Genomic DNA, 12,070 nt, shown 5'->3' with positions numbered 1-12,070 from the left:
GCTGTCAGGTGGAAGAGAAAAGGAAAAGGTTTGGGGCTGGACAATCCATGCCAAGAGAAAGCCTCACCAAACGTCCTGCATCCTGTTACCCAGGAAAGAAAACACAGCTCACATTTTCTGAGAGCACACACTGTCTTGGATTGTGTGCTTAGGGCTTCATGAATTCACTAGAAATAAACAGTGGTCCTGGAGCGAGATGTAGGAGACAATAGATCTACTCCAGACCAAGCATAAGGATAAGGAGAAAGCTCCCTGGAGAAGAAGCACATGGTTGGTGTCATGGGGGGTGACAGCTAACACAATGGCTTGTGGGTACCTGCAAGGCAGCCCATGAAGGACTTTCAGGAAACCAGATGGGGAAGGAAGGCATTTTACAAGTGAGGTCAGAGGTCTGCAAAGTTCACATAGAAACTCTAGGTTGCTGATATTAATTGCCTTCACCTGTACACATTGACCAGAAAATCTAGCGACCTTCCAGTCACATGTACATTACCTTTAATCTTTACACAGGAGGTGACTATAAGACAGTTGGAACCCTGAGAGCTTATGAAATCTCACGACGCTTCTCAAGATGCAGCTTAAGAACAGAGGCAAAAAAGGGATAGCTCCTTTACAGCCATGAGCACTAACATTAAATATTTAGTAAATATATGTATAATGTGCAAAGTGCTTTGAGAAAGGTTGGTGCTACCAGTAAGAGTAAGTCCTTATCCCTGCCCTTGAGGGCTTGTAATCTAGTTGGGAAAGAACGAGAGACTATCTCAGCAGCTATGACATGATTACCCTGGATGCCTTCATTTGACATGATTCTTATTATCTAGAAGGATTGGGGTTTGGGGACCATATTAGTTATGATTAGATACAGCTGCAAATAATAGAAAACCCAAATAATAATAAAAAGATAAATATTTATCTTCCACTCACATAAAATAGGTAGGCAGCTCCTTGATCTCAGAGGCCATAGTCCCTCCCATTTTTCTGCTCCATTCTTCCCAGCATGAAGCGTCTATATTAAAGATTACCTAATGGTCCAAGATGGAAGCTGAAAATGCTTCTCTGACTTGCAAGGATCCCTCCCTCCACTCATTTCTTTAAATCTGGTTGTTCCCAGGGATACATCTATAATCTTGTTTTTTCCTCTACACCCCCCCCCTTTACCTCCAAGTTCATCCATACTAAGACGAAAGCTACCATTTTTAGATACATAAATTCCAAGTGTCTCTGTCTCTGATCTTCCTACTCCACGTAAAGTCGCGGTTTTATCATGGGACATCAGCAGAAGGCTCTGTCTGAGGTTAAGGATGAAAGGGTAACGTATGCAAATATGACATAATGTTGCACCTCCACAAGCAGAAGCCGGCCCTGCTCTACAGTTCCTTGTCTCTGCCTCTGAACACCCACCCATTCCTCAAATAAGCAACTGGTCTGTTTCATTCCCTATCTTTCATGTCCTTCCCCTCCAATACACACACACACACACACACACACGCACACACACACACACACACACACACACACACACTACTGGTCATCTCCACTTCCCTTTCGAATTCTCTTATTTCCCTCTTCTGACCTTCCTGCCCCCACCCTTTCTCAGGTGGTCATTACCCATCACTAGAACTAATACAATCTTCTCCTTGCTTATTTCCCTGCCTTTGTTCATTCAATAATTCAATAAACATTCATTAGCAAGCTGACTATGTTGGACGCTGCTCTGGCCTCTCTCTGTCCCCTCAATAGAACCTTCTAGTGCTTCCAATTATGTTTCTCAACTTCAAGTCTCACTCTTACTATCTTTGCTTTAAAATCTCGGAATAGGATGAAGCACAAACGTCTTAGCATGGCCCTTCCTGACCTGACCGCCCCTTCCTGCTCACACCCATGTCTAGGCATGTCTCCCCGACCCCCACCGCAGGCACCTTCCACTCCCAGGTCTGAGAGGTAGTTCTTGACAGCAGAGGATAGTGCATACAGAAAACTCTGTCACATGTTGGGGCAAAATCCATGGGCTTTTGACCAACACAATGGCCTGTGGGTACCTGTAAGACGGCTCATGAAGGACTGTCAGGAAACCAGATGGGGAAGGAAGGCATTTTACAAGTGAGGTTTCTTCACTATGATTGAATTACAAGGGATGATCAAACAATGCAGTGAATGTTTAACTAAAAATATTTATTATAGTAAAAGACACATTGCCATTAATCCCCCTCAGAATACTCCCCTTCACTTGAACATGCTTATCCCATCGTTCTTGCCACTTCCTGAAGCAGTTCTGGAAGTCCTCTTTCGTGAGTGTCTTTAGTTGCTCTGTCGTGGGTGCCTCCAGGTCCTGAATCATTTTGACTTTGGGGAAGAGCCAGAAGACTCACGGTGCCAGATCCAGTGAATAAGGTGGATGAGGACACACTGTAATATTTTTATTGGACAGAAATTACTATATGCCAGAAGCAATGTGTGACACAGAGCATTGTCATGATGGAGGATGATTTAGGGCACACTTTAAAACACACTTTCTCTCAACCGTAGCTCACACCCAACTGACTGCACCGAACACGTTGAAACTTGTCACACTGTTCCTAAGGTTCCATGCGCCGCTTCCCATGTTGGAGATCCCTGCCTTTCTATTGGATGGCACTTGGCAGCAGCATTCACCGTAATTTTTTTATCACACCTCTTAAGTAATAGGTAAATACTTCTTTTAGTTTAGAGCCATTAGGCAAAACTTCAAAGTGAATAACACTTGTTAACAGGCAGCTTATAATGAGCCACTTTTTAAGGAGTGAGTGGCTCCCAGATATAGTCCCCTTCTCTGGCAGACCAGGCCCTCACCTGCCTCTCTGCTCAGTTGAACAGACTGGGGGAGATGTCTGAGTCACCCTTGGCCTGGCCAGGGCCGTCCCTTTCTTTACAATGAGATTTCCCAATCCATTGCCTTAAGCCAGAAAGAGCAGAAATGGTCACTGATAATTCCAGCACATATGCCACATCTCCTCTTTTTCTAACCAACCGTCTCCTCTACACCATGGAAAGACCTAGATGACAACCCCTAGCCTTGAGCTACCAGCGGGTTCATCCAACTCTTGCAGAGTCGGACACTGGAACTGCCTTGAATGGGACCATCTTGCCTTTAAGAAGGAACCTGAGTACCTCCCGCAGAGGGTTGGGATACTTACAGATCTGCCATTTATTCACTATGCACTGAGCTCCTGTGATGAGCCAGGCACTGGGGAGAGAGCGCAACAGTCCCTGCAGGTCAGCTACCTCATGCCCCACTCCTTCCTGGGGGTTTAGGTATATTAAGCAGGCAAAGCAGGAAATCCTCTTACTCCCCCAGCCACCCCCCCATTCATTTACCCAGCAAATACGTAGGAAGCAGTACTAGGTGCCAGGACCTTTTCTGAGGCGGGGTACAGTAATGCACAAGAAAGACAAATGCGCTAGCCCTCAGTGGACCATATGTTAAGTGTGTAGGGGGGCAAAGAGGTGGGGAACAGAAAAAATAAATGAGTAAAAGACACAGAAAGTTCAAAGGTGTTTATAAAGCAAGGAACAAGACGGACGTGTGAGGGAAGAGGAGTGATATTTGTAACCAGGGTCGTTGGCCTCTCTGAGAAGGAAAATGACCTTTGGAGAAACCTGTGCAGGAGGTAAGGGAGCAAGGGCACCCCTGTCTTCCTCCCACCCACCCATTTGTGCAGTTTTTGCTGCAAGTATGTCAGAGCTACATTTCCAGGAGAAAAACAGCATGTTCTCTCTACCGACAGGAAAGGGGGCAGTATGAAAAGAGAAGAAAAGGCCGGGGCAAGAGAATTATTCCGTGTTGAACACTGTCTGATGGACACTTGAAAACCAGCTCCCGGCGCAGAGCAGGGCCCACGCGGCTCCCCAGGGCCCCTCTCGGGCTGTCAGGCTAATCCTGCCGCCCCCTCCCACCCCGCCCCGCCCTAGGGGGCGTTTGCTGGGGTGAGTAAAGTTCACACCCGGCTGAAGCCGGCCCCGGGAGGCGCTTTAAACCGGACGGCAGCGCGGCCTCCCAAGTGTACGGAGGAGAGCCCCCCACCCCGCCCGGGGCTCCGAGGTCGGCGGCGGGGCTGGGCGCCCCGGAAAGCTGGCGCCCCTCGCCCGGCGGCGCCCAAACCCCCGCGGCCCGCGGAGCCGGCCTTCTCGGCGGGCACCGGACTTTCCTTCCTGAAATCACCCAGTTCCCGGGGCGCGCCCGGCGGCCGGGACCGCCGAGCAGGGAGCCCCCCTCAGCCGCAGCCCGCCGGGCTTGGGGACGACGGATTACGGGCGCGTCCTCTCCAGGCCTCCCCACACACTCGGGGACGCTGTGTGTCTGGGCCCGGGTCTCTCCCGCGCCGAGTTGCACAACAAACCATTTAAACATTTCAGCACAAAACCCTGTCCATTGTGGACCGCACATTAAAAAGTGTTATTCGCTTTGAAGTTTTTGTCTAATGTCTCTAAACTGAAAGAAAATGTTTTCCTATTACTTAATTCAATCATAGCGAAGAGACTTGGTAAAAAGCCCACGGATTTTGCCCCAAAGTGTGACAGAGTTCTCTTTGTGTGTGCTTATCCTCCGCTGTCACACACTTTAATTCGCCTCTCTTTATCTGGCATTCAAAACTTTCTTCAATGACATTCAATAAGGTCCAGAGGCTGGAAGGAAAAAAACAACGAGTTATTCCCTTCCCCCCCACGCCCCCCCCCAGATATTCTTTCCCAGTAGCTTTGGCCTTGCTCGCATTCAGGGGCTCTTAACCCCTTCCTCCCTGGGCGCGGGAGGCGGCTCCAAGGAGAACTGGGCACTGGCCCTTCACAGGCTCCCGGCTCCGGGGGCACCGGCAGCCCCTTTTTCACTCCGCGGAGTCCGCCTGCACCCCACGCCTCTCCCACCCGCCTCTGCCCAGCAGGGAACCCCTCTCCCCGCTCGGGTACCGGCTTTCAGCTCAGTCTCAGCTCATCCCAAATTAGAAGGGGCGTGAGGCCGTACTGAGGCGCTCGCTGTGGTTTGCAAGCACCATCCTGGAGCCGGGAGCCTGGGGGAGGAGACCATGGCGTTGGGGGCAACAAAGATCCCTCGCCACTGGCCCACGCCAAACAATCGAGGAAGCTTTAGACTCTTACTCTTCCTGCTACATGACATTCAGGTTATTTTCCCCACTTCCCCTCTCCCTTTTCTAGAATCAGTCATTTTCTCACAAACCAATTCACTTTGCTTTTTAATCAGTTATAATTTGTTGCTGTGGTTGTTGCAAAGATGTCGTCAATGATGTAAAGCGATGTACTCGCCTCGGTTGAGGGCAGTCTTCTTCCCGTGCACGGTCCCTGCTCCCCCCCGCTTCTCACAGTTCCATTCAGGACTGGGAGCAGGTGACTGCAGCGATTTGGTTCCAATAAAATCGAAAGTAAACGTCTCCGGTGAAAAGTCCTGGGCTGTAAATTCGAAATATTTATGCTAATTTTCCATTGTATGGAAAAGGCTCCTGGGCAAAGCAGCTTTGAGGCCGCTGACGATTTAAAAAGCTGAAGCTGTGTACACAGCGCCAGGCGTTTGAAGTTGTTTAACCATTGTGTGACCAGAAAGAAGACAGCGACGCGGCAGGAGAAAGTCGGGGGAGAGGCGAGCTCAGTGGGGTGGGTGAGGGCAGCAGAAGCTGAGACTAGAACGGCGCCTCCCGCCTCTCCCGCCTGGAGAACTTCAGGAAGGCCACGGTCTCCCAATTGCACCCGCGAGTCTACTGGGGTGCGCGCGAAGGGAGAGGGCGCCGGCGGGGAGCGTCCACACTAACCACGTCCGGTGGGCTGCGGGACCTCCGTCTTCGAGGTCTAGGCTCTCATTCCCATCCCGTGTCTGGCCGTGACTCTCCGCCGCTGATTTCCTCCTTACATCCACTGCCCTGACCTTTGCAGGAAAGGACTGGTGGACTAGCGTCTACCGAACAAAGACTGGACGTCACAGGCAGCACCAAAGTTAAGGCTAGTTGAGAAGCTTAGAGAAAACAGAGGGACAGCGTTGGAGCTAGTGCTGGGTATTGAATACCGAGTCCTTCTCTGTCCCCAGAGGCGCCCCGGCCCCCGGCAGGAGCCTAGGTCCTCCTGCTTCTGTCACAAGGAGAGCGGAAGGAATTCCACAGGTGGAAATCAGAGGCCGGCTGTAGGGACGCCCGTGGGGTGCACAGCGCTGAACTGAGCGAACTGAGTGGAGGCACATGATCTTGGGGGGCAAGGGAAGATGAGAGAAGGAAGAGGACGGAGACCAAGTGCCCAGAGAAGATGGGGGTGCGCGCCCCTGCGGATCTGTAAAAGCCAGGCAGCAGGGGTGCAAAATCAATAAGATAAACGGGCCGATTGCCAATACAAAGCCAAAGGGGAGTAAGGAATAAAGAGAAAGAAAAGAATATTAAATCGCAGGGGAATGAGAAAATAAACCCGCAAAAGAGAGAGGAGGGGGCGAGGGCGCCTGTTACGGCGTGGGTGGGGTTGACAAGAATAGAGTACATTATGCAGTTCATTTAGTTAACAAGTGAAATAATGAGGAAGCGTGCAGAGTGAATGCCAAGAGAAAAGGCACAAAAACCCTATTGAGAGGCCCGGGCCGCTCCTGGCGTAGCCCATCACATGGCAATGGTCCTATTTAAGCGGCGCCGCCGGCGCCTTTCAGCACCACTAGCGCTGGCCAGCACCCCGCGCTCTCTGGGCGGCGCCCGCTGCTGCAGCCGCCGCGGCTTCCACCGCGGCTTCCGCGGGGCCTTCCGCCTCCGAGGACCAGGCGGCTGCGCGCGGCCGCCGCCCGGGGAAGCGCGTGCAGAGCCCCGAGGGCCGCCGGGCGCGGCGAGCGGGCTGGCGGCGGCGCGGCCGCACAGCGGGGCCATGCCGCGCTCCTTCCTGGTGGACTCGCTGGTGCTCCGCGAGGCGGCGGAGAAGAAGGCGCCCGAGGGCAGCCCCCCGCCGCTCTTTCCCTACGCGGTGCCGCCGCCGCACGCCCTGCACGGCCTCTCGCCCGGCGCCTGCCACGCGCGCAAGGCCGGGCTGCTGTGCGTGTGCCCGCTCTGCGTCACCGCCTCGCAGCTGCACGGGCCCCCGGGGCCGCCGGCGCTACCTCTGCTCAAGGCGTCCTTCCCGCCCTTCGGCTCGCAGTACTGCCACGCGCCCCTGGGCCGCCAGCACTCTGCCGTGTCGCCCGGGGTCGCGCACGGCCCTACGGCCGCGGCCGCAGCCGCCGCCCTCTACCAGACGTCCTATCCGCTGCCCGACCCCAGGCAGTTCCACTGCATCTCTGTGGGTAAGCCCGCTGCGCGCGGCTTCGCTGCCTGACGACAGGTGGCGAGTCGGGGGGGGGGGGTGAGGGACCCTGAGCGCTGAGGGCGATGAGGGCCATGTCGGGGCTCTGACGGGGGACACCCAGGCTGGTGTTCGGATGGAGGACCGGGACGGGGCACCGGGAGGGTGGGGGAAAGCAGGAGGTCCCGGTTCTGGAGGGGACGCCCAGGAGGGATCGGGGGCTGGGATTCAGGGCGCTCCATAACGGAGTGTCGGGGCCGCGTGACTCGGGGAGGATCGGGGCCCCACGCTTTGACAGGGAGGCGCCCGCGGGCGCGCTGCCGTGCGTGGTGTTGCGGGCAAAGAGGTGAGTGACAGACTGGAGCCCCGGGATTCTAACGGCCGCCGGCCAGAGGATGAGGCCCGCAGCCCGGGAGTCTGATCGCTTCCCTCTCTGCACCCCCACTCCCTCCCTCCAGACAGCAGCTCGAACCCGCTGCCCAGCAGCAAGCGAATGCGCACCGCCTTCACCAGCACGCAGCTCTTAGAGCTGGAGCGCGAGTTCGCCTCTAACATGTACCTGTCCCGCCTGCGCCGCATCGAGATCGCGACTTACCTGAATCTGTCTGAGAAGCAGGTGAAGATCTGGTTCCAGAACCGCCGGGTCAAGCACAAGAAGGAGGGTAAAGGCAGCAACCACCGCGGCGGCGGCGGGAGCGCGGGTGCCGGCGGGGGCGCACCGCAAAGCTGCAAGTGCGCGTCGCTGTCCTCAGCCAAGTGCTTGGAGGATGACGACGAATTGCCCATGTCTCCGTCCTCTTCCGGGAAGGACGAGCGGGACCTCACGGTCACTCCCTAGGCGCGTGCCTCCCCACGTAGTCCCCCAGGCCCTCGCTGCCCTCGCCGCAAAGACTGGTCCTGGGACGCAGCGCTGGTTCCCAGGCACCCGCTGCCAAACGGCAGCGATGGACGCATTTGGCACGGCTTTGAGGAGGCCCCGGCCTGGGGCAGCGCCAAGAGCTTGGCAGAGACCCGACACTGGTATCCGTTCCCCAAGGCCCGCGGCCATCCAAAGCGGACTCCGAGCTGTGGACACGGCAAGCGCTCAAGTCCTTCTCAGCCACGCAGCACAGAGGCTCCCGCGGGCATGCCGGCCCGGCCCAGCGCCTTGCTGGTGGCCGGCGCCTCCTCGCCCGCCCTTTCTGGACTGGTCCCCGCTTCCTCTACCCTGGGCCAAGCTCGGCCTTTCACCCCTCGCGTGCCCGTTCGCTTCCTTTCCTTCCTTCCTTCCTTCCTTCCTTCCTTCCTTCCTTCCTTCCTTCCTTCCTTCCTTTCTTCCTTCCTTCCTTCCTTTCTCATTATCTCTCTCTCTCTGTCTCTCTCTCCTCTCCTATCTCCTTCCACCTCTTTCCTGTTGTCGTTTACCCAACCCCCCCCCCCCCATACGCGCACACACACATTCATCAACTCCTGTTTTTAAAGGTTTTTCTTTTTTCCTTTTCTTTTCCCTTCCCCTCCTGGAGGAGCCTCCTCGAACTCAGTCGGCCTGCTTGCGGCTCAAACAGGCTTTGCTGCCCCGGCCCCCCTCCTCGTCCAGGAAATGTCGTCCGCGGTATCCGGGTCGGGGAAACCCCTTTACTTTGTTTTGGAGACGCTGTGTCTTCCCCCAGGAGCCCTGACGACTCCTCTCTTTCCACAGACCCTAGACCCCGATCCCCCCCCCCAGCCTAGCTGTGTAAGTGTAATACCAGAAGATATTTATTTATTTATTTATGTACAAAATTTTAAATAAACTTTTTTTTCTTAGAAATCCACGTGGTTCTGGACCCGGAGTCCTCCGCTGTGCACTGAACTGGCGCGGGCCTGGGTTAGAGCTTCCTGCTGGGGCGGGGCGGGGAGGGGGCGGCGGGTCCGCGCTCTGCTCCTCACCTCTCTGCACCCCAAGCCCCGCGGAGACTATGCCTTCCTCTCCGGCCTCGAGCCCTCCCCACTCTCTGCTCTAGCTCAAGACTGGTACACACGCTCCCGGGAGGGCAGAGAACGCCAGGGACGGGAAGGAGGGGGTGTCCCCGCGCTGTGCCTCAAGTGGCACCTGTAACGCCCTTCCCGCCTGGGATCCGTCCCCACCTTCAGGGCTCTCGGTCGTCCGGACCGCCATTGCCAAAGGCAGACACCATCCCACGCTAGCCCAAGAGCTCTGTCCTTCCCTGAGTTCCGATTGATGACGATTGGTCAGAGACAAATTCCCAGCGGGATGGTGCAGCATCCTCTCGGAAGGGCCCCTCACTTGGCTTTGACAGGAAAGTTCTGTTAGCGGGGCCCACTCGGGGCGATCCGGTCCTGGAGTCCCCACGAGGGCCCCGGTGAAGCCCGAGCCCGGCTCCGGGACCTTACGTTCTCACGGATTCCTGTTACCATCCCACGGCCACACCGACTTAGAATCCACACCACAGCCCTCCTGTGGAGCGATGTACCAGTTTTTTGTTTATTTACGCGTTATGGGGACCAGGAGAAGAAGGAAGTGCGGGGTTCAGCAGAGATGGGGAGCGCCTGGCCATTCATTCGAGGGAGGTATTTCTGCCGCTCAGGAAATACAATACGGGGAAACAGCGGGTCTGGGTTCTCACGAAACCCCCTTCCCCCCAAAAAAAACCCTCCCGAGTCCTGGAGACCTGAGCCACATTTTTTCATGCCAGAAACCCCACCCACCGTGGGGAGAGCGGATTCCGCCAAGCAAACGCGCGCGTCTCTTGGGAAAAAGGCGCTCCGGTTGGGGTTGTTCAACAAATATTGGGTTCATTTCTAAAACCGTCGGTCTCCTTCAAATCAAGTGACGTGTGGGGCGCTCTCTCCAGTTCTCCTAGAATAAAGATGCCATCTGACTCCCCACGGAGAGGTCACTCGCTTCTTGCTAGAGCGAGACGCCGGGCTGTGCCCGAGACAGAAGAGAGTGGTCCCACAACCCTCCCGGCACCCTCCCGCATCTGCAGCAGTCGGAACCCCTGAGACCAGTTCTCACCGGGGACAAGCTCTCTGTCATCCCAGGAGGGGGCATTGTGCCAACCTAAACGCAGCCCAGGTGCTTTAAGGCAGACCGTGAATAGAACCCTAACTCATTTTATGAGTGATTCTGACGCTTTCCGAGTTTTGCGCGGCGGGAACGCTGTTCTAAGAGCCACTCGGTGAAAGAAGTTCCGCACCCTTTAGCCCCAGCGCAACCCACCCATCTGCCTTCCCCCTCCGGCAGCACAGCCCCGGAGACAGGTCCGTGGTGGCTCCGAGGGCTCTCTGAGCCAGCTCCTTTTCTGGATTACGTGAGGGGGTGGCTAAGTGACCTTGGGACAGGCTCTCGCCGGCTGTCTGTGACCGACACGTGGACCAGAAATGCAGTTTCAGAGATGGGCCTGCCGGGTAGCTGGGCTGGGTGTGGGGTGGAGTTGGGGATGGAGAGAGATGGAAACAGCTTGGAGAGATGTGAAGAGGCGGAACCCCCCCCTTCACTAAAGCGTATCCCTCGCCCAGAATTCTTCAGTGTGGCCACCTTCCTGTTCCTACAAGAAGCCGCAGATCCACTGCTGCGCGCCGGGTCCACGCGGGTCCAGTGCCTTTCTTTTTCTCAGCTTTCTCTACGCAACATTTCATTTCCCCGTCCTGCTCCCAGAAGACCAGCCTTTTAGCTCTCTGCTGGGCTTCCCTGGGAGCAGTGGGAGAAAGCGCAGCCTCCTGGCGGCGGCCCCAGTGGTTCCCAAGGCTGTGACTGGAGCGCGGGGCTGGGGCGCGTGGAGGCGGCTGCCGCGGCGCGCAGGGCTTCTCAGCCCCCAGCCGTCGCGTGGAGGGGCGGCCACGAGCTTTTGAGTCCCAACACGCTTGGCTCAAACACTCCTCACCCTGCACTCTCTGTCCCTGGGCCTCGGTCCCGACCAAAGTCGCTCCTCCGCTGCCGGGATGGGACAAGGCCGCATCTGCGGTGAGGAGCTACCTGAAAATGGAGCTTCTCATCTGGGGACACAGCGGCCAGTCTTTCAGCCCACGCTGTGTTGAGCTGGAATTTGGGGCTTGCAAAGCAAATTGTGGAATTCAAATCAAACTGGGTTGTCAGGGTGAAATCACCTGGAAATTATCACTGAGTGTAGCTAATCCACCTGCAGGTCCGCTACCAGGGACTGCGTCTTTAGTTTCTCAGCTTAGTGGCTAGACGTTTGAACCCTACACTCCAAGTGCCTGGCTTTGCAGCCCCTTTCCACCAGTTATTTCCAAGCTGGGGAAGCTTAGGCAAGCCACTGGGCCTTCCTGTACCTCGGTTTCTTCATCTGTAAATGGGGATTATGTTGATAGTTGCTTTGCAGGGTGGTTGTGCGGTATTAAAGGAGAGACAGTATATAGTGTTCAGCAAAAGGCCTGCCAAGTTTCAATACACGTGAACCAGTGTAGCAATTGTTCTCATTGTTACTTGTGCCGATAGCTGTACCGGGGCATAGTTGGTGCTCAGTTATTCACTGAATGCTGAAAAGTGACCACTCACACAGAGGCGTAGACCAGCACCTGCCACGGAGGGGCTGAGAGCACACACAAGTGCCACTGTTTTCAGGACTCCCTGGAGTTAGTCCTTTGGAGAATGAGTAATGGCTCCCTCTGCCAAGCACTGCCCAGGCGCTGGGAACCACTGAAGTTCAAACAGGAGCCCTCTTTCCACCTTCATTCCACCTTTCCTCAACCTCCACACTACTGTCATTTGGGGACAAGTCATTCTTCCTTATGCGGGGCTGGCCTGTGCAAGTATGGTGTTCAGCAGTTTCTCAGGCCT

The 12,070-nt window shown here is 55.6% G+C and overlaps 1 protein-coding gene across 1 annotated transcript; it reads left to right on the top strand.

The window, feature by feature from the left end:
• The first annotated feature begins 6,696 nt into the window (after positions 1 to 6,696).
• On the top strand, positions 6,697 to 8,232 carry GSX1 (GS homeobox 1). Its single transcript, XM_081045919.1, has 2 exons — positions 6,697 to 7,288; positions 7,746 to 8,232. Exons 1-2 carry the CDS (start codon positions 6,877 to 6,879, stop codon positions 8,123 to 8,125), a joined length of 792 nt encoding a protein of 263 aa, XP_080902045.1. The 5' UTR covers positions 6,697 to 6,876; the 3' UTR covers positions 8,126 to 8,232.
• The last annotated feature ends 3,838 nt before the right edge of the window (positions 8,233 to 12,070 follow it).

This window comes from Rhinolophus hipposideros, assembly GCF_964194185.1.
Source record: "Rhinolophus hipposideros genome assembly, chromosome: 4".
NCBI classification, from domain to species: domain Eukaryota; kingdom Metazoa; phylum Chordata; class Mammalia; order Chiroptera; family Rhinolophidae; genus Rhinolophus; species Rhinolophus hipposideros.
Note: the sequence above shows the minus strand (reverse complement) of the source record. Positions and strands in the feature narration are given on the sequence as shown.

Bases quoted from the DNA above. Each gene is read 5' to 3' on its own strand.
- GSX1 (XM_081045919.1), top strand. From the start codon at position 6,877: ATGCCGCGCTCCTTCCTGGTGGACTCGCTGGTGCTCCGCGAGGCGGCG. The intron at 7,289-7,745 runs GTAAGCCCGCTG...CCCTCCCTCCAG, and splicing joins GTTCCACTGCATCTCTGTGG to ACAGCAGCTCGAACCCGCTG.